Source organism: Miniopterus schreibersii, assembly GCF_964146895.1.
Source record: "Miniopterus schreibersii genome assembly, chromosome: 6".
NCBI classification, from domain to species: Eukaryota; Metazoa; Chordata; class Mammalia; order Chiroptera; family Miniopteridae; genus Miniopterus; species Miniopterus schreibersii.
The window spans coordinates 26,320,208-26,343,515 of NC_138107.1; the positions used below are offsets into that span (position 1 = coordinate 26,320,208).

The 23,308-nt window shown below is 40.8% G+C and overlaps 1 protein-coding gene across 1 annotated transcript in view; it reads right to left on the bottom strand.

Annotated features, from left to right (window-relative positions):
- Positions 1 to 49: 49 nt before the first annotated feature.
- The window catches only part of EYS (eyes shut homolog), a gene marked incomplete at both ends in the record, with an annotated part of 1,105,706 nt that continues 1,082,447 nt past the window's right edge, over positions 50 to 23,308 (bottom strand). Inside the window, 7 exon segments of the mRNA XM_081140616.1 lie at positions 50 to 190; positions 194 to 253; positions 257 to 377; positions 379 to 686; positions 691 to 1,235; positions 5,981 to 6,142; positions 17,782 to 17,954. Of these exon segments, the coding sequence (XP_080996742.1) occupies positions 50 to 190; positions 194 to 253; positions 257 to 377; positions 379 to 686; positions 691 to 1,235; positions 5,981 to 6,142; positions 17,782 to 17,954 (1,510 nt within the window).

The following is a 23,308-nucleotide window of genomic DNA, read 5'->3' on the forward strand; positions in this document are numbered from 1 at the left end:
TTTCATATGTATTTTGTATATTAAAATAACCACTATTAGTTTGTGTTACCTAATTTTGTTCATCTCCATTATAAACGTTGTACCCTTCTGATTCAATTAACTCAATTTTATTTGAGTCCTGAAAGAATACATCTTTAATTTTACCAACAAAATTTCTTTGAAAAATCTCTTGAGTAACAATAGTTACCTTTCAGCCATATTCAAAGCCCCCCAGGTAACCAATGCCATCATAATTTAGAGCAACAAAATTTTTTTATGGATCGATGTCCTCAGAGAGAATTAGATTACCATCTAGGTAGGCCTTAATAAGAGTTTGATTTTGAATTACCATGATGCGGTGCCATTTATTACAACAGAATGTGCCATTGCTATAAATCAGGTACAGAGGTGCCTTCTCCTAAGTTAATTGCTATTTTCAAGATCTGATTATGGAGACCGATTGCCAGAAAATCATTTTCTTCATTTTGAGCTTTTCCTATCCATGCAATTACGCCTTCTGTTCCGGTCGTGCTGAAATTTAAGGATATATGAGTGACCTGAAGGTTTCTTACTCTGTAGTGTGGATCAATGTATTTAATGTAAGAATTACCCATAAATTTTGCAGTCGAAAATGAAGTTTTGTTTTCACAATACCTTCCCACCCAACCCAAAGTACACAAACAACTGTAAGAGAAGGCTCGGTCAGGTACACAGAGATTGGTGGAGACAAAGGTGATTCAAACAGTGCACAGACTGGCCACACTGGGCCACATTTCCAGCCCAGTGTGGCAAACATCTGCAAGAAAAAGTGGTACTGTTTACTGTACATTCACCCCCATTTCTGCACACCTTGTACCCACAGGCTGTCCCATCACAGTCACCTACATTTGAGCCACCTTTCGCTCCTAGTTCAGTTAATTCTTGATTATTTATAACAACTTCTCGGACACAACCTTGAAAACCTATAGGTTCATTTGCTGTTGCGATGGGATTTACAAGACTTAAGGATGACACCCCTCCAATATAGAAGTCAGTATTTGTGTCCAGGTAGTTCATTTTAGCGTTGGTTTTTTCTGTTACATTTATTCCATCCAGGTCCAGGTAGCCGCCTGCATTGATTCTTCCTGTTTCAACCACATGCCTAGTGCTTCCTTTAACAGTTACTTTTTGGAGAGTTTCTAGAACAATAGTTCTGTCACCAAGGTTGTAGCGAAGTTGTACAGAACCCTTTACTAAAGAGATACATAAAAAATCACCTGTTGAGAAAGAAAACCAGTTTAATAACAATGAAATGTTACTCCATTAAAAACTCTTGCCCAGCGGGTGTGACTCAGTGGTTGAGTGTCGCCCTATGATGCAGGAGATGGAGGTTCGATCCCCAGGAGGGGGAGTGCAGGAGGCAGCCGATCAATGACTCATCATTGATGTTTCTCTCCCTCTCCCTCCTCCTCTCTGAAACTGATAAAAACATATTTCAAAACAAAACAAAAATCGTGCTCTTTCTGGCCACTCAAGTTTTGTTTTGGAAAAAGAAGGTAACAAGTCTTGGTTGTAATTATGGTAGGTAATTTTCTTTCTGTTTACAGATCAAAGTCTGTGTGTCTACATTCATTCACACATTCTGTATTCTTTTGTTCTGGAATTGGCCACGTAAGTTTTCCCTAGCTGTAAGTATTTGCCACTGAGTAGATGTGTTGTGGCACTAAGCTGAAGTGAGGTTTTCCTTCAGTAATTTTAGTTGAGTGAACGTATAAAAATAAGTAACATTGACTCCAAGCCACTGACTTTGTTTTTCACAGATTGGGGAGGGAGGTAAAAGAAGAGCAGTTAATAGTGGTGCCATGAGAACCTTTTATTACAGCGTACGCGTTTCAGCCTTGCCCTGCATCAGGTTCCGTCTACCGGTACACGGACCCCTCATGGAGATCTCTGCTCGGGTGTTTCAAAGGCACCTCAAACTCCAGAGTTCGTATCTCAGTTTGTGAACTTCCTCCCATTCCCCCGGCCTCTTCTAGTCTTCGCAAACTCAGTGGGTCCCTCCCTCCCATCCAGTTCTTCAAAAATTTAGGTGTGATCCTTGGATCCGTACTTTGTCCGATCCACACATAACCTGTCAAACACAGGTCTCCGGTCAAACAGGTTTATTAGCATTTTGGTTCATTGTTAGCTCCCTGATTCTGCCCACTCCTGCTACTCTAAACTCACCATCCTCTCTGGCGCATGACCTGCTATTGCTAGAGCCTCCTCCTGCTCCTACATTTCCAACTGATTTTCTAATCTACAGGGAAGCTTAGTAATTGTTTCAAATGAGATCCTCATTATTATACTACTCTTGCTTCTAAAATCAATAAAAACAGAAACAAACGTGTATAGCACTCTAAATACACTTTGTGCCTTGCAGGTGGAAGCAACCCTCTTTCACAGCATAGTGGAAGGAGTTTCTCTTGTTACTTGTGTTGCAGTGTCCTTTAGCAAGCGCTCTTACAGTGAAGAGCTACATTGGAATAAAAAGCATCGAAAAATGATGAAGCCCAGCCGGGCGTGGCTCAGCAGTTGAGCGTCGACCTAGGATCCAGGCGATCGGGGTTCAATTCCCGGTCAGGGCACATGCCCGGTTGTGGGCTGCAGCCGATCAATGACTTTCTCATCATTGATGTTTCTATATCTCTCTCTCCTCTCCTCTCTCTGAAGTCAATAAAGACATTTTAAAAAAATAAAAATAAATAAAAATGAAAGCTGAAGCCGTGATCTATAGTATCACTGCTCAAGTTGCCAACCGGAAGAAAGGGCAAGGGGAATTGTCTATTTCAACTCAGCTTTGCTGGTACATTTTTTTTTTTTAATTTAAATATATCTTTATTGATTTTAGAGAGGAAAGGAGAGGGAGAGAGAGAGAAACATCAATGACGATAGAGTCACTGATCGAGCCTGCAACCTGGGCATGTGCCCTGACCTGTAATCGAACCCCAATGGCCTGGATCCTAGGTCGATGCTCAACCGCTGAGCCACGCCCGGCCAGGCTGCTGGTACATTCTTAAGAAGAATTGACAAAGAAGGCTTTTTCTCTGCCTCTGTGGCCCTGGAAGCTAAAATTGCTGGTAGCTGTATTGGCAGCTCTTTGTCACGCAGGCCTTTTATTTTAGGTGATTAGAAAATGGTCCAGTAGTCATGGGTCATGAGTACAGATTGGCATTAGGGTAAGTATATGTTAAAAGTTCACCGCTGGTGGACCGTCCTTACAAGAAAGTGAGCTCACCGGTGGAATGAAGATCCTGAATGGATGCGCTTCGGCTGTTGGACCAGGTTTAACGAGGCCTCGGGCCCTGCTTTCCTCTTCTGTGCAGCCTTTACCCCACCACGCATCACAGATCAAAGGGACCTGAGGGGCTAACATTTGTGAAGAGACTACAGACAACTTAGTAGAGAAATTTTGTATACTTTTTCTCTAGAAAAGGAAAGCCAAGGCAATATAACTTATTTTATCTTTTATTCAGTTGTTTGAATATGCTTTAACTTTACATTGTAGTTGATTAGACTTTTTTTTTTAATATATATCTTTATTGATTTCAGAGAGAGGAAGGGAGAGAGAGAGAGAAACATCAGTGATGAGAGAGCCATTGATCGGCTGCTCCTGCAGGCCCCCAACAGGGGATCGAGCCCACACCCTGGGCCTGTACCCTGACTGGGAATCGAACCTCGATCTGCTGGATCCTAGGCTGATGCTCAACCGTTGAGCCACACCCAGCCGGGTGACTAGGCTTTTTAATACACATTTGTCTGGGAGGATTATAACTATATCAAGATGAATTCAGCTATCTGTGATTAATTTATGCTTAATATTAATTTTTGTGTCAAAAAACTAATTTTAAGATATTAAATATTTAGCAGAAACATAAGCAGGTGCCATTGTCTTTTTCCAAAATCAGATCTAAAATCAACCAGGATAATCTTCAAATTATCCTTTTGTTTTAAATTTTACACTATTTGAGACTTCAAATTATTTCTCTAAAGAGATGCAGAAACTGTGTTAATTGAGAATCTGGTTTGGCACATATGAAAACCTAATTGGCTGCTGAAAAATCCAAATTTGTGAGTTTTGACATTGTGTTTTAAGTGTTTGAACATTTTTTATTAATTGCTCCTCTCAGCAGAGGCTGAGCTAGAAGGCTTGATGTTTACATCAGATGTAGTTCTTAGAGAAGGTACAAAGTACGGGACAGTCGCCTCTATTTTATGCAACCTTAAATGAAACACACTTCATCACTTGTTACACCACCTGATTGCTAATAAGTAGGTATATGCCTTTCATCTGATAATTACCTTTAGGTTAATCTAAGTCTGCAAATGTAGAGCTTAGGTTTTTTTAATATTTTAAAGTTTTTATGATTTCCTTACATAAGTGCCAACTACAGCACCTATCATGACATGAAACTAATAAATCTATTTTCAGTTCTCTTTGTAAATAGTGTCTAAGGGCAGACAGGAAGATCTTGACTTTTATGAACAGTAATACAATGCCATTTAATGACGTAAAAAAAAAAAAGTGTTCTTGTCTCCTTTAAGTGTTACTGTGCATGAGCTTTTACATACGTAAGCACAAATATGTATCTAGTGAACTGATTATAAAATTATAGTACAACATTCTTGGCCAGTCAGAGTCCAGAATATCTCTTGATTTTCTGCCCTTACTGTACAAAGGTTAACTTTGAACTGTTTATATGAGCAATATAACTAAAGCTGATTACCTCTTAATGTCTGTTGATTTATAAACAGAAGTTTTCTGTTTGTGCATGATTCTCCCATTTTGCATTTTCACAGGGAGATTTAAATTAATCATGAATTTAAAGCCAAATATCAAATCTCAGGTGAACAAATCTCTTCTAAGGTATGTTTTGTAGCTCAATCATGTTATATTTTTCTTTGAAAGTGTCATCTTTTCTCATTGAATTTATTTTGAAGGTATTTCAACAGTGCATTGACACGGAACCATTTTGGTCTAATTCTCTGATATTATCATGTAGCAACATCTTATGACACCTTTAAAAGAATTTCTTAGATTAGTTTGTGAAAATCAGGGCATGATTTTTGTTGACTACAAGATATAAACTGATTTAATTATTTCTTAATACAAAAATTTTATTTTCTGAGAAACAAAATGAAAAAAGTTTTTGTCAGAGTTTTGGAGAAAAATAGGAAAGTAGAAATTAAGAACACAGTAAAAAACTCAAATGTCAATCTTTAAAACCGAAGCATAGTACTTGGGTATTTTTATTCCATATAATTATACAATAATTATGCAACTCTTATAGTTAAAAATCATTTGTATAAACTTATTTTGGGACGTGGACCCTAGGTTTTTACCACTTAGAAGACAGAACAACTTAAAGAGAAATTTTTGGAGCTGTAAATGTAGACAGATTTACTGGAAAAATAGCCGTGCCTTCCTTTTTTAAGTCTTTCATATACATATTTCATTCCTTTTTAAAAAAATATATCCTTACAGACTTTAGAGGGAGGGAGAGAGAGATAGAAACATCAATGATGAGACCGCCATTGATCGGCTGCCTCCTGCACGCCCCCTACTGGGGATCGGGCCCACAACCCAGACATTTGCCCTGACCGGGAATCGAACCCCGATCTCCTGGATCATAGGTCGATGCTCAACCACTGAGCCACGCCCGGCCAGGCCATATTTTTTCCTTTTGACATAGACTATCAGGCATGGTTTCAACCTTTTTTTGATGGAATTATTATAAAGCTGAGCAAATACCCATATTTGGATTTTGCTAACTTTAATTCTAACAAAGCTCTTACTATTTTATTAACATTTATATTTAGGGAATCAATTCATAAAATAACGCAGTAGCAATAGAACATGAAAGTATCAAGTGTTTATAGACTAGATGACTCAAGAAATAAAAGCACTTCATCACATACTAATAGTCTATTGGGAATTCATTAGGATTTGCTTTCCCTGCAAACAAAGATCCGCCGACTTGACCTGATTGTGCTCGTAAGTGTTGTGCCGAGTAGAACAGGATGCCGTCTGCAGAAAGAGGCTGGACCTGCAGCTGGCTATGGGTCCTTTTTCGAATATGAAAGGAAGCAAAAGACATCCAGGATAACTCATGGCTTCTGAAAGATGGATCACTTATCGATAAAGCTAAAGAACAAAGCAAGACAAAAACCTGAGTTTCAAAAAACAATATTGCTCATCAGTGCGGTAAACTGAAAATGTTGTCGCTTGCCTTCCCTCCCTGCTGCGTCCACACTGACCCTCGGCCGCTCTGTTCTCATCCCGCTGACACTGGGCTCTCTGGAACCGGCCAGCTGCTGAAAAGCCCTCTCCTGGGAACTATGTTCCTAGGCTGGCACCGTGTGACCCAAATCCTCTGCTGCAGGTCGCAGAGCAGACAGACAGGCCTCGGAGGCATCAGTTCTGAGAACATGCTTATGTCAGGGCCGTGAGCTTTCTGGCATGTCTCACACTAATGCTTTCAGAAAGATGATTTAAATAGTGGCACATAAAAGCCATTGCTGGAAGGGTTATTCTTCAGTGTCTGTCTCTCTGATTAAAATACAGAGTGTAATCAAGTCAAGATACATTTTAAGTGATTATATAAGTGGAAATAAGTGTCAGCTTACTTGACGATAACTTAGGTCCATTTCTCTTCAGAAAGCACTAACTCTTGAGTTCCGCTTCACGTTCAGCTCGAGAAGATTCCCTGCAACAGGAGCTGAGGTAGAGCCGTTACCCGACCTGTGGTCCATCAGCTGCGAGCCCCCGCTGCTGTGTCGGGCTGACCAGGTGGAACTGGGGGCCGAGAGGAAGGTTCTACGCTCGGCAGTCTCTCCCTCCACGGGACCTGTCGTCCGTCTGTCTTCCTCACTTTGTGACCAGACATGCTTAGAGCGAGCTCTGGGTCAGCACATGCTTCGAGCCATTCATCTGTGTACTGGGCCTTTTCTCCCTTTGGGCCCGGCCTATACTAACTGCTGTCTTTCACTTTTACATTGGTAGGCAGCTGGCGGGTGTATGCAGGAGGTGTTGGCACTTGCTGATTTTTAAGCAACTACATCATTCATTCTGATCTACTGCAGCTCAGGATGGCAGAGACTAGAATCACTCGGTGTGGCTGCCAAGAATGCGGAGTCCTGTGCCTCACTCCCAGGGGGTCTGACTTCTTAAAGCTGGGATGGGGTCTAGGAAGCATATTTTCCATAAACACCCAGAGTTCCTGACGTGTTACTTAGACTCCATGCTCATAAACACCGAACTAAGGTTTGTTTTAAGAATACAGGGATGGTTTAGAAAGTGGGCATCTTTTTGAAATTTTTCTTGTAGGAATTACTAAAGTAATACATATTCATTATAAGACATTTAAACAAGAGAGAGGGGTGTAAAGTAAAAAGATGAAATGTCATTGTGCTTTCCTCTCTCTTAATTCCCAGGAATCACTGTTAACAGTCTATTGAACATATAGCCAGGCTTTAGTTTTCACTGCATATACAATTACTGTGTGTGTATATCTAGTAGTATCTGATTTACTTCACGTAAATGAAACCATGTTATATATAAACTATGCATAATACACTTTTTTCAGTCAATAATTTATCTTCCCGAAACTTTGATGTTAGCGTATTTTGCCTATTGTATCAGCCCATAGATGGTTGATACCTTTTATTGCTGATTATGATGATTTTGTACATTAAATTGTTGCAGCTTAAGCACATTCTGGGAGTTCCGATGCCTTTTAGATGCGAGTGGGTCGCCTGTGGAGACAGGTAGATGGCACACAGAGGACTTCAAAGGACTCTGATTCAGTAACTCATCTCTGTCGTCCCTAAATTAGCTGCAGAACATTCCTGCTATTATTGTTCACTTTGAGGCAGAATTTGGGAAAAGTCCAGGTTTTCCTGTGGCTCACAAAGTCATTCTGACAGCAAATCATCTTTAGGAGACTTTGCTAATCAATGTCGGTTAATTAAGAAAAAAACACCAGCACCCCTTTTCTTGGATAACTGATCTGCTGGGTTTTGGCCAAGAGCCTCAGGGCTGGTCAGTGTGAGAGGCAGCTTCAGGAGGGATCACATTCTCAGAGGAATAACACAGAGAGAGAGAGAGAGAGAGAAACATCGTTGTGAAAGAGACACATCGACTGGTTGCCTCCCGCATGTGCCCCAGCCAGGGCTGGGGATCGAGCCTGCAGCCGAGGTACCTGCCTTCAGTCCTCAGGCCAACGCTCTAACCTCTGAGCCAAACCGACCAGGGCTGCACACATACTTTTAAAAATTAATCTTACCCATTTATTTGGAAATAATTTCAAACCTAATTGAAAAAATAAAAATAGTACAAAGAGTATTGCACCCAGATTCACCTTTGGTTAGTGTTCAACTACTTTATCTAGTTTTCTCTGTCTATCCATCTGATATTTTTCTCAATCATTTTAAGGTAAGTTCCATACATCATGGCTCTTTGTACCTAACAACTTAGAGATCCTCTCTTATATAACCACGGTACAGTTAGCACCTTTAATAAATTTAACATTAATACTTTACTTTTGTCTAATATTAATAATCCAGGTTTTCAGTTGATCCAATAATGTCCTTTGTAATAGTTTCCCCTAGAGTAAGAAATCTCATCTAAACGAGATGGTGCTTTGACTTGTCATGTCTCTATTGTCTTTTAACATGGAACATCACAGCTTTTCATTGTCTTTTATGACACTGACACTTTTGAAGGATATTCCCCCCGCTCTGTTTTTTGACAAGAATGTTCATAATTTTGGTTTTGACTGTTATTGCCTCATAACTAGATTCAGGTTATACATTTTTGGCTGAAATTCTTCATAGGTGATGATGGGTGCTTTTCAGGGTACCACATATAGGGGTACATGTTATCTATTTGTCCCCCATTGGTGAAGCTAATTTTGATCACTTTGGTCAAGGTGTTGACTGATTTTTTCCCATTGTATATTATTCTATAATTATGGCTTTTTTTCCTTCTTTGCAATGAAATCTGTGGGGAGATACTGTAAGACCACACATCAAAACTACCTCTTAGCCCGGCCCAGCATGGCTCAGCGGTTGAGCATCAACCTAGGATCCAGGAGATTGCAATTTGATTCCTGGTCAGGGCACATGCCCGGGTTGCAGGCTCCATCCCCAGTCCAGGGCGTGCAGGAGGCAGCTGATCAATGCCAACTCTCTCATCACTGATGTTTCTCTCTCTCTTTCTCTTCCTGAAATCAATAAAGCTATATTTAAAAACAAACAAAAAACCCAAAACAAAAAAACTACCTCTTAGCCCTGGCTGGTTTTGCTCAGTGGTTAGAGCATCAGCCCGAGGCCCAAAGGGCAGCTGGTTTGATTCCCGGTCAAGGGCGGCTACAGGAGGCAACCAGTTGCTGTGTCTCTCTCACATCAGTGTTTCTCTCTCTCCCCCGTTCCTCCCTCCCTTCACTTCTTCTAAGAAAACACACAAAAAAAACCCTCCTAGATTTAATACCTGTAGATGAGTTTAGCCTGAACCAGCCTTTACTTAGAAGCAAAATGATCATGTTCCAGCCCTATCAGTCCCTGCACAGTCCTCACAGTCATGATGTTGTGAACCTGATGTCTCCGTGGGAGGAGAGCTTGTAGCTTCCTATCAGCCGTCTTGCTGACACACATCTTTGCTTGTAAAGCACAAATTTTTCTTAAAACCTAAAGCTCTGCAAGATTCCCCTCATGCATTAAACATTTCACCACCTCCACACCTTGGATGTCTGCTTATTTCAGTACACCTCTTTAATCACTTTAAATCGAGCAAGTCCTGTTGAAGGTCATTTGCTACCAAATGTTCATTCCTGTTCTGAGTGTTGGAGCTCAAGGTTTCTAAAATAGATTACTTCAATTCCCAGAGCATTGGTTTTTTTTGTTTGTTTGTTGTTTTTTGCCTCACCTGAGATTATGTTTATTGATTTGAGAGAGAAGGAGGGAGGGAAAGAAACATCGATGTGAGAAAGAAACATCGACTGATTGCCTCCTGTACATGCCCAGACTGGGGATCGAACCCACAACCTTTTGGTGTACAGGGTGATGCTCCAACCAACTGAGCCACCCGGCCAGGGCCCAGAGCATTATTTTTCATGATGAAGTCAAACCATAGCCTAATTCACTAAATAGCTTTCAATCTTCGCATTCTATAAGCTTATGAGGTTACATTGATATCCTCACTGATGCATATCTGCTCTGTTCTCAGCAAATTACAGATTTAGAGCTCTCCATTTTATGCTATTTCATTACATTTAATGCAAAAGATTTTGACTTTAGCTGCAGTTCCTCTGTGCCACAGCTCTGTTCTGTTCAGTTAGTAAAGAAAAAAAAAAAAAGGAAAATAAAACTGTTAGCAGCATTTATTAACCTATGATTTGCCCTTTGGTCTATGAATAAGTGCATGCAATTTCACTGTGGCTTCCGGGCTTGTAAATGCTTCTTTAAAGGTTTGTCACAATAAACATCTAATGGATAGAAAATAACTTCTTTCTCCATCCTTAACTACGTGAAGCCTTAAGACATCACCTTCATTTCAACTAAAGCAGTTTGACGAAATTTAGATTAGCTAGATCCACACCTTGTTACTGGAGCAAAACGCGGCAGGTAAACACCCTTGCTCTTTGCCGATTGTTATCAGAGTCTGCTGGGAGCAGTGGAAACATGCAATTGAACCTGTTGGCTAATTGCTAACAGAAGGAATGGTTAAGTGTCAGTTATTGGAAAAATAAAAATTACCCCTTTAGGCAGGCTTTCTTTAGCACCCAGATGGATAATGCCAAACAACTCTTCTTTAATTGTTTAACTCATTTAGTTATTTGGGCGGCTATTGTTCTAAACGATCTTTGCAGATCCATCAAGATGGAGTGTTGCCTAAAAATTAAGAGCTCTATAAAATCACTTGATTGTTTTATGATAGAGACATCTGGTGATTTCCGTTTTCAAAATCTTCTAAGAGGTGTTCCAGTCCATGTAGTTTGGAGCAGAATTGGGGTGTTCAAACAAATGCCAAGTTAAACCAATAAATTTGCATAGTAAAACATCAAACTTGTCACCTATAAATCTGAAAAATAAAGCATGTAATGATTCTTTCAATCAGTAACGGGGACACCTGGACTTCTACAGTGAACTTAATTTTTATTTTAAAAATTTTTTGCTATGCTTTGACTATCGAAAACCTGGCTGACAACAACTGCTACCCAAGAGTAACAATCTAATGAAAATGTTAGTTAATTATTTCCCAAGACAAATATTGCCCCAGTAACATGCCAGGCCATTAGAAATGACTTTATTCTTTTAGCTTTGACATGATATCTTTACAGAACTATGACTTAGTCTTATGCCCTTAACCTTTACTGTGTGTCAACAGGAGAAATGACCATATACATAATGTTCCTTCCTTTCTAGAAAATTATCATCAAACATAGCATAGATTATGCTGTTTAATTTTATTTAAAATAATTGGACCTTGCTCAATTCTTTTTTATTAGAGTTCAGTACCCGGACACAGCTATCCGACCTTAATGGTACGCTTTTTTTTATTAGGCAATAAAAAAAGTAAGCTCCTGGTTGTATTTTACATTTTATTTCAATTTCCAGGAAAACCAAAGCTAATTTTACACTCAGCTGTTTTGTCCTGCTTACTCTTCTCATCTGTCCTCTCCCACCCACTTCCTCTTCTTACCGTTTCTCCTTTATTTTCTTGGGAGGAGGGCGTCTTTTATCTTTTTGTGACTGTCTTGGCTACTTTTTAAACATATCTTTTACTGTGAACTCTCTCTGATGCCAATTGGAAGTGCCATAAGCAACTAAGTCAGGTAGCGAGTTGGAGATTTATGGCTGTTTCGGGAGTCTCAAAGGCCTGTTTACGGAAGGCCTGGGAGGCCGCAGTGATCACGCACAGGGTTTAACCTGCCGTCCAGGTTTTAAGCTGTGAATAGCACTTCACAGGTGGTCACTGAGCACCGCCTATGTGCAAGGCACGCCTCCAGCTCAGGGAGCAAGTCCTGACGATTTTCTAACCCAGTGTGCCTTGCACTGGCCCCTTACCTGCTTTTCTCAGAGGTATTTTAATAATTTGGACCTTCCTTGGCATACATCTCCTCAGATGAAGAGGTTTACCCTCACTTGCTGGTGCGCCCTTCCATCTTTCCCTGGGTTTTGTTGAAGCGGTTCTCAATCTTAGGAAATCTATCTCCCCATCCCATGTGAGTCTATCCAGATGTTCCCCGTTCTTAGATACCGAACTTAATTTCATTGCTTTCTAATGACCACTCAGGTTCCACTAGCCAGAAGTGATATGCATATTGTGTCATTCACTTGTCTAACAATGAAAGCATTCAAAACTCTGGGATATTCCTTCCTTTTTTCTCTAAACTGTTATTTAAATTATATACTTTTATTTAACCTTCACAGACATTTGCCTGGTCTGCACCTAAATTGTTAGCTCTTTGAAAGAAGGAATCCTATCTTACAGTGCTTTGGATCTCCCCATATTCACTTTAAAAAATGTAATAATCTGCTATATTTCTATAGAGAATGAGAATTATTTTAAAAAATATTTTACTTGGTCATTTTGAAAAGCTTATATCTACTCCATTAATCCTAAGTTTTTACATCTTTTATATAATAAACATTTATACATCTTTTATATAATGAAAATTATTGTCTTTTAAAAATAGGTTTAAAATATTTTAACTTAAGAATCTATTTAGCCTAGCCGGGTGTGGCTCAGCGTTTGAGCATCGACCTAGGATCCAGGAGATCGGGGTTCGATTCCCGGTCAGGGCACATGTCTGGGTTGTGGGCTGCAGCCGATCAATGACTCTCTCATCACTGATGTTTCTATCTCTTTCCCTCCCTCTCCCGTCCTCTCTCTAAAATCAATAAAGATATATTAAAAAAAAAAAGAATATTTAAAACTAATCCATATTTTAAAAATGAAAATGATCAAAATATCCATGTTGACATGACTTAACATTTTTTTATTTGATTTTAGAGAGAGAGGAAGGGAGAGGGAGAGAGAGAGAAACATCGATCGGCTGCCTCCTGCACGCCACCTATTGGAGATCGAGCCCCCAACCTGGGCCTGAGCCCTGACCAGGAACCAAACCGTGACTGAGCCACACCGGCTGGGCATACACGACCTACATTGAATTTGCGTGTGACCAGCCCGTTTTCCTTCCCTCTGTAGGCGGGGCGAATGTTTACCGGGTGCTTGTTTTCGGCTGGGCACGGGGCTGGCCTCTCACTGACTCATCGTAACCTTTATGGGGCGTCCCGGGAGACGTAGAGAATTCTGCCTCAGACCACAGGGCTTCACGGCCAATGCCTGTGACATTCCTTGGTCACTACAAGGGCCTGGTACAGGAAGGTTTGGTTTTCTATTTTTCTTAAGACAAATTATACAGATTTTAACAAAAGAAGGACATGAACTAATGAGCCGTGTGGTCATGAGAATGTTAGTTCGCTTGTCACTTTTTAATGTTTCTACTAGAAACCAGAGGGAGCCTGTCTCTCAGCTCTCCAAACTAGATAGTAAAGTTTGTGGTTGGATCTCATCGCTGTCCGTCATCTCAGATTTAAAGAAGGAGGGCAGACCTGCCTCGGGAAGAGGCAACCAAGCCCTGTCCATAGAAATTGATTGTAAGCAGACATGTTTTTGGGTTTTTTTTTTCTGCCATCCTAAGATGGGGATCAGGGTATTTATAGCTCAATATGTAAAACACCTCAAGGGAGGAAACTTTGGGCTGAAAATCCAATGTGAGTGCTTTTTGTTTTTTAATGTTATCTTGAATAGAAAATAAAAAGGACTTTGTTAAAGAAAAACCTCTCACAGATGTCTGTCTCTTAGAGTTTTTAACCTTTGTCTCACAACCTTATAAAAAGTAATAATCATTAATTTAGGACTTGGCAAGGAGAATGGACTATCCCTGGACTTTGGCCCCAAATTCCCCTTCAACAGAGATTTTTCACATCTCCCCTTTTAGTCTGATATTCAGGAAAGTGAAGCTCACTTGCCCGAGGTCCAAGGATAGGAAATGTCAGGCGTGTCTATTTCTTTTCTACTAAGACTCACTAGCAACATCTGTTCCTTTTGATATTAAAAAGCTTAATGTTTATATAAACCTTAGCATTGTTATATATAATTCACTTTCTCACTGAATTTCACTTATAATTTAATAGGTTGATTGAGAAGCACAGAAAGAAGACTAAAGAAGAATTAAAATGTTTGTGACTAGGAATCAGAGCTAGTTTCTATTTATTCTTTACTTTTAAAAGTATTGTAAAATTGTAAAGATAGAGGATCTAGTACACATGTAACCACATTTTTATTAATCATCACGATGGGATATAAAGTGGGGAAACAAATAAAGACTAAAGTTTGTTTATTTTTCCTATAAAGAAAGCTGTGTATTACCTGCTGTATTCCCACATGGCTAAATGCTCCTGGAAACAGGCACAGTAATGATTTCTCAAATTGCCATCTATAGTGCTGTGGACCCATTTCTCTATTATTAGGGAAAACCAAAGACTTGGCAGGAGAGCATCCCATGTGTCTGGAAGGCTTGAAGAATTGAACCTCTCCATTAACTTGAATTAACTGCAATGAAAACTGGGGCGAGGTGAACCATAAAGTACCCTTAGCACCAAGGGACTAAGTAGCTTAAACATGTGCCTGTTTCATTCAAAATGTGAGCATGTGCCTGGGTTTGTTTACCTTAGGGAATGAGAAATGAGTGGAAGGAAAATTGCACTATGCATGGGAAGAATGTAAGAAAATTGGAAACATTTTCAATATTTGCTAGGCTAAAAGTTAAAAACACACATATTATGGAATCTCATTTGGCTAAATGTCAACTATACGCAATAGCTAGAATTTAGTAGCATAAAATTTTTCCAAGGAAAAAAAGCAATTTACCAATAATGTGGGGGAAAGAATTAAGAGGAGAGATTGTGTGACTCAGGAAATGCTATATGTGTAGTTGTAAATAATAAATTCTAACAGGAAAGAGAGCAATAACATAGAAGAAAAGAGCAAATGAGCAAAATTTGGGTGTTTGAGTAAAGAAACTGGACATATTTTCTATCTCGCGAAAGAACTGTAAACCAGAATCCTGCCTAAACAGAATATTTTAATGACTAAACTAGATTGGAAAATATTCTACCCTAGTACCTGTTATGATTTCTTTTTAAATTAAGACCGCCAGTCCTTGTGAAATATCCAACCCAGGTGCTGCTGTTTGCTGACAAGTGTCCTTCATCTTCAGTCATTTTTCAAGCTGGCTCAGGGTCCCTGGGTGTTTTTAAAACACGCATCTGAGCGAGTGCCTGGGTCAGACACTGTGAGCACTGAGGATTCAGGCCGTTCTGGAAGCAGGCTCAGATATTCAAATCACTTTTGGTGGCCGTGACCCTTAAATTCAACTGGTCTATTGGTATTTTATTACCACAGCACCATACCTGGTGCAACTCCAAAGAAGTTTGGGGTGAGGCCATAGTGAAAAAAAAAAAAAAGCCTATCAGGAATTGTCCTCCGCTTGCGCTTAAATGGATTTTTCTTTGTCAGCTATAGGTGAATATTTTAAGGGACCTGAAGGATCACTTTTTCGCATTAGCGAGTCATTCTAAGAGTAAGGGATATGTACGAAATAAGATTTCGCTACTTAAATTAGAATGCTGGGGAAAAAAATTCCCCCAGCAACCGTCTTCTCAGATCTATACACATATTTTGAAATACTTAAGACAATTTAAAATACGGGACAAGGACATTTTATTAACCAATTCTCCATACCATAGACTGTACAAGTTTCCACTTATTTTGTGGGACTGCTAGCTTTTATATTTTGATTATAAGATGCAACTAATACTGTGGAATGTGAAACTCACCGGATTGACTGTGTGAAGACTTAAATCCTCAGTCCTGCTCAGTCATCGTTTTGATTTTAATCTCTTTCAAGGTAAAGGAATTGGGATGAAGTGATTTTTGAGGATCTTTCAACCCCAGTATTTGATAAGTTATTTAAAGACAAATTTTGGTTTTGAAGATATTTGATTTTCAATGATTATGCTTCCTCAGACCATTGGAGTATGATAGTTGTTGATAAAATGTTACCTCTACATCGTTGGTTCCTATGCTGTATTTACTAAAGGAATGGCTATTATGAGGGACTGCTCTAGAAATAGAGTGTTTTTAAACTTATTGATGATATATTGTGCCTTTAAGTTTCAAAAACCTGGCTTGCTCTATTGTAACTAGCCCTTATGTTAACTTGTCCTATTATTTCTTTCGGTTTCTAATAGCAATTCCTTTGGAAGTAATAGTGGTGCACCATCTTGGTAAAGTTTTGAGTACTTTGCTGTTCACTAAAATCAAGAACTATTTCTTGAAAAGTGTTGCAATCCATTTTTATTATTTTATTTATTTTTTCATATTTCTATTGATTTTAGAGAGAGAGAGGAAGGGAGAGAGTCTGAGACACAGAGAGAGGGAGAGAAACATGCTTTGTCATTCCACTTATTTATGCATTTATTGGAAGATTCCTGTATGTGCCCTGACTAGGGATTGAATCCACAACCTTGGGGTATTGGGATGATGCTCTAACCAACTGAGCTACCCAGCCAGGGCCCTTTTTTTATTATTTTAGAACTGTTAAGTTGAAATGCATAACATTTTGTATTCTGTACTGCAGGGTGGGTAATAGAGATTCAACAGCAATGAACACAAACAGGCATGGTCACTGCTCTCGGTTTCATGAAGGAGACTTAGGGAAGCCTTCCCTAAAGAAGTGAGGTCTGAGTTGAAATCTGAAGGATAAATAAGTGGTAGCTGGGTGTGGAGGCTGAGGTCGGGGTCAGGGAATTGCAGGAGGAGGTGAAATGCAGTTGGAGTTCTGCTTGCAGCTTGGGGGTGGTGGGAAGTAGATAACCACATGCCTTCTCCTGCTGGTGTTGGCTGAGTGGTGGTCCAGGAAGAGGAGTCTGAGCTATTTGACTGCAAGGAGGGCAGTGGAGGAATGACTTTGGTCCATCTCTATTCAGGAGGTGACAAGACTGCCTGCTCCTCTCAGGCCCTCCCACCCTACCGTGTGTTTGTGATGTGGAGGAAAAGCACAAGGTCTAATGCAAGCTACCAATTAAAGGGGAGATACTAGCTCAGATCTAGAACTACCCTTAACATGGCCACAGCCCATGTGGGGAGCACTCAGGAGGCTGTGGGGATCCCTCAGAGGCACTGCCATAATTTGCCCCAGTAGTAAGGATATTGTCAATCATAAGGTATAGGGAGGAACTGTAAAGCTGATGAGATCTAGAACATTGAAAGCTCCTTACTGTTCCCACTGGACTTGGACCATTTACCCCCTTAAATTTCTCTCCCTTTGCCCTGGAGCTGATGTATCTGCCTTTTGCTACTCCTGAGCCAAGGGGAAGAAGGGAGAAGAAGCTCAAAGATGGAGCCTTGCTCTGGAATTGAGATATGAACCCAAGCTCACTTGACTGGACTGCATTTAGTACAAAACATCTAGAACACCTAGACTAAACAGACAGGGGTTTAGAGTTAACAAATTAAAGCAAATCTAAAAACAAAGCTGTATTTTTGTACTACTGAACTGTGAGGACTCTCTTATATGTGAAATATAATGTCACATATACTGGGGAAAAAAGAGTGTAGAGTCTTTTATTATCACATATATTTAATTTCACTTTCCTCAAAGGAAACTGACTTAGTTAAATTTTTGGACAGCAGGAGTTGAAATTCAGCCTCACCTTGTTCACAGTGGACTCCAGTGGTTCCTAGAGGACAGTAACAGGTGTATCCATAAGGCAACGAGACACAGGTTGCTCCTTTGCTACACTGGTGTGGAGGGTCATGTTCAGGGTCACAGGTGGAAATTGTCTCCATGCAGAAGGCTCCTTTCCACCCAGTGGGACAGTCACAGCTGCAGGTTGAGAAGGAAGACAGCATGGTTTGAGCACTTGAGTAGAGGTAGACATACACGTGTATATCACTCATCCTGATGTTAACTTGGAGATTTTGACAGAGGTTCCAAGATATCAGAGTGAATCATGATTCAAACTACCAAGATCCAAACTGTCAAAGAAAAGAACTAATAGTACCCGGCCCGCGTGGCCCGGTGGTTAAGCATCGACCTATAATCCCGGAGATCAAGGCTCGATTTCCTGTCCGGGCACATGCCTGGGTTGTGGGCCTGATCCCCGGCACTGACGAGCCATGTCCACTTACACATGGTTCTCTGCCCCTCTGTCCTGTTCATTAGTCTGTTGGTCTAACCTTGTGCCAGTACCACACTATCTTAATTTATGCGGCTTTATAGCAGGTCTTGGTATCTAGGATGGCAAGTTCTGCGAACTTGTTTTTCTGTCCAGAGGTGCCCTGGCTATTCTGAGCCTTTTGCTCTTTCGCATCTTTTCTTGTGAACTAGTCCCAAAGTCAAGATAGGCAAATTTCCTGCTTTCTCCTTATGTAAAATGGAGTTTATTTTTCATTTATTTTTACATGAGTGTGTAGCTCTTAGGGGTCCCAGGCCTGTGAAGAGTCGGTCTCCTGTTAGATCCCCCACACCAGGGCAGTCCTTAGCCTTAGTCCATCCACTGTAATCGTGTAGCCTCAAAGGGTGAGTCCACACAGCTCCAGGTTTTAGCGGGAACTCAGGGCTCAAGCAAACCTTGACACTCACTTTCTAGGGTCTTGCTTTCATTCCACTTGGGCTCTATAAATGTGTTGTTTTCACTTCAGGTAACTGTTATGAAAATATACATTTTCATATTTTATTCAAATTTGAATATTTTCATTTGGGAAGATCGTTCAGGATATATAATTCCCCATAGTTATACAAACAAATATTATTTCAATAAATGGATGAAATATACTTTATTTTTGCTGTCACTTTTGAGCTATATGTTTTAAAATGTTCACATTCTACAAGCAACAATGTGATAAAACTCTTGTAGTTAAAATTCTGTGCATCTCTATAATCATTTCAGTGGAATAAATTGAAATATCATCATGATTTCTAAGCTTTGGATACATGTTCCCACCTGCCCTCCATAATAATTGTACCAGTTTACTCTCCCATCTCAGTGAAGGAGAATGCTCCTGGAATAACAGATGCATATGTAATTGAAAATATAGAACATTTTTATAGGCTTCTTGCTCTTTATTGACCCAATAATTATTTAATAAAATAAAAATGATTTGGCATCTGCCTACACATATTTATCAAGAACATATTAATTTCACCCTAGCCGGTTTGGCTCAGTGGTTAGAGCATCGGCCTGCTGACTGAGCAGTCTGGAGTTCGATTCCAGCCAAGGGCATGTACCTCGGTTCCAGGCTCCATCCCTGGCCCTAGGTGGGGCACCTGTGGGAGGCCCAGCGATGTTTCTCTCTCTCTCTCTCCCCTTTCACTCCCTCTGAAGAGCAATGGAAAAAATATTCTCAGGTGAGGATTAAAAATATATATATATATATTTCTAATTCCTGTTTCCCGTTAGTATTAGGCAGTTTAATCAAACCTATGCTTCACCAAAATGTATTATTATTATTACTTGTGTTTACTCTGTGCACAGCACTACCTTGGGCCATGCAGCCTGGGCAGAAGACCTGTCAGGCCCCAGCGCCCGGGCTGAGAGGAGGTGTCGGGGGCACAGCACCCTGGGGGGCCCGTGCCCAGGAGCCCAGGGAGCGGCACAGGGAAGCGCGGTCGGAGCCCAGGAGCCAGCGCGGGGAATAACTTGGAGGCGGGCGTAGCATCACCCCCGTGCTCCCCGTTGCGCTGTTACCCTGGGTTCCAGGGGGGTTTAAAACAGAAGTTCACGCCTGTCTGGAGCTTACAGATGGAGGCACAGGCGCATACACAGAACGGTAACAAACAGAAGTCTGAGGATGCTGCCATTCATTAAGGAGGGTGTTTATGTGGGTCATGATGAAGGAACAGTTCTGTGCTTATTGTATCTAAGTTAATAGTTATGCAAAACAAATGTTTGAAAACATAAGGTTTTCCAAAAGGGAGAAAAACAAACTACAAAATTAACCTGCTACAAAATTACATGATGATTTTGATTATTGTTTGATAATCACAAAGCATAAAATATGTAAAGACCTTTATACAAAATAAACTATCTTACCAATTTCCTAAAATAAATAGCATAATAATTCTTATTAAAGAACTTCTATATAAAAATAAAATTGTAATGTGATTACTTCTTTATGATGATTGCGCCATCTAGTGGTTCATTTTATCTACTTGGGAAAAAACAAAGCTAAGAACAAAATCTCATTGCAATATAGACAGACGTGACAAGGGTAAAGTATTTTATGTTAAATACAGCTTAAATCACATTAAACATAATATATAATACAAATGCCATAAATGTATTTAAAAAATAGCATCCTTTTTTTCCCTTCTTTTAAATCCTCCCCTGAGGATATTTTTCCATTGATTTTTAGAGAGTGGAAGGAAGGGGGGTGAGAGAGAAACATCATTGTGAGAGAGACACACTGGTTGGTTGCCTCTTGCAAGGCCGGGGATCGAGCCCGCAGCCGAGTTACGTGCCCTTGACTAGGAATCGAACCCGTGACCCCCGGGCCAGTGGGCCGACGCTCTAACCACTGAGCAACCGTCCAGGGCAAAAAGTAACATCTTAAATAAAGTAAATCCTCAAATGATTCCTCTTAGAATTTTTAGGTCTGAAGCAATGTGCTATGTGTACAAAGATTTTAAAAAATCACTTTCAAATACCATGTACTACTTCCTTACATTCTATTCTAAGAGAGCTTCTCATCAGAATGATTTTGTGCGAGCTCAGGTTTTTCTGTTTCTCGCCTCCCTGGCGTCTTTAAGGACCCTATGAAATGTAGATAATAAGTCTCAGATTGTCCTTTGCTATCCTCCACTTTGGGTAATGATGTATACTGCCCTGTGCTGAGGAGGACGGGGCCTTGGAGAGGGATGTGGCGCGAGGTGGCATGTCCATGAACTGGGACAAGTAGGAAAAAAGAGAGAGGTAGATATTCATTTATTTAAACAGTACACACACACACACACACACTCACATACACACACACACACATACACACACCTACACACACCTACACACACACACACACACACACTCACATACACACACACACACATACACACACCTACACACACCTACACACACACACACACACACACACACATACACACATACACACATACACAGAGTGGGGCAAAGGTAGGTTTACAGTGGTGCGTATAGAAAATAATCCAATAATTCATAAGTAATAATACAGAAATAAACTCTGTGTTTCGAGTACTCACAACTGCAATTCTCCTTTTGCACCGTCCGTATATTTTCACACGCTGAGTGTCTGCCACTGTGCTTAGCGCTGAGGATTCCACAACATATAACGTCCCATTCTGTGCCTCATGAATTTGCTGGTTTTTTAGGGGGCAGGGGGTCCGATTAGTAAGTGGACAATACATTGTGTGAAGAGCTGAAAGGAGCTCTCCGGGAGCCCCCTGGAACTGATGCCTCAGCAATCTGAGCGAGTTCGGGAGGCTCTGCAGCGACACTTGCCTACAGGAGTGAGCGGGAGGGTGAGCAGGAGGCGGGCGGGAAGGGGAGCCTGGAGCCCAGGGGAGGGGGTTCACTGACAGGCCAGTGCGGCTCTAAGTGACAGGCGTCCGGGGAACGACGTGAATGATGAGGCATATTTTAAGAATATTAATTTTGTATGTACGGGCTGACTCCATGATGCAACAATAAAGTCTCTAGTGAAGGAAGCTGAATTTTAGTGGGATCTCACTCTCTTTACCGCTAGAACAGGGGTTGGCAGGCGTTGGCAGTTCCCGGTTTGTTTTCTGGGCATAAAGACTTCTTTGCAATGACTCGGCGCTGCCACTCAGAAAGCAGCCACAGACAGTCCACAAGCAGGTGGGTGTGGCTGTACCCCAACAAAACTACTTACAAAAACAGGCGCTCGTCCACGTTTGGCCCCCAGGACAGTTTGCCGACCCCTGCACCAGGTCATTAAACCCATGGAACGAACTAGCTCAGTCATTCATCCCACGGCAGCAGCGGTCAGGGCCGCTTTCCTCTCTGCTGCGGTCCCAGGGCTTAAACGGTGCCGGCCCATTGCCATTTCTCATTGCGTATCCGGGGAATGAATGAGTAAGTAAACGCATGAGTCTGGCCAAGGATTAGGGGGTGGGCGATCGCGGGGAGCTGGAGCAGGAAATGGCTTTGGGGACGGACAGGTGGCCGCCGACAGAGAGCCACTGGCCAGCGTGTTGGTATGGAAATGAAAAAGGATAGCGGTGGCGGGCGTTTACTGAGGCTTAACAGGTAGCAGGCGCTCTCCTAAGCCCTTTACGTGTATTTACTCCTGGAATTCTTCTCACGATCCTATTAGGCGGGTATTATTAGATCCTCCCTTTGCAGAGAAGGAGCTGGAGGGCCGGAGAAGGTAAGCACATTCCATGGCTAGTAATGGGCGAGGTGGGGGGCGAGTAGCGCATTAACTGCCATTCAGTGTTTCTCAATCTCACGGGCGTCTCTGGGGGCTTCAGGATTAAATGACCGAAAGGATAGGGTGCCATTAGTGAGAACAGGTATTCAGAGAGGACCAGGGTTTAAAGGGAAAATATGAAAATCCACTTTTAGCTACACTGAGTTGGAATTGAGAGCAAGTGAAAAAAGGGCTATTTTTGGGTGAATTAAGTAAAATGAGCAGGCAAAGGGCTGAAGGATTTACTATATAATATAGCCAAGAATATTCAGAAGATACTGAGAAATCATTGACAATGCACATAGAACTTTCTCTCACCCCATGTACGTTAAAGATGTTTGCAATCCTAAGCTGTTAACAGATAAAGAATAATTTGTGTGTTCTTCTGCCTCTAAACACAGAGAGATAACAGAGAAGATGTTAGACATTTTGAGGAACAGCTCGTCATAATGGCAACCGAGAGTTGAGTGTTGGAGTACGTTTTGACTAATATAGTTAATTATTTTACATCTGTGCACTTAGAATGACATGGATTTAAATTCCTAAATTGCAGACAAATTGTTTGCTTGTTATTGTCAGTTTTATAGCTCAGAAACATCTATGGATTAATTTTTCTCATTACAACAGATATTAACATGAAGACTTTAATTTTCTTGTAATTAACCAATTCTCAGACTTCTAGAGTTTAGGATAAACATGGATATATGAAAATTAACTGAAAATGAGACGATGGAAGATTGAATATTCTTTGTTTGAATATCACTTGAACATTGGTCA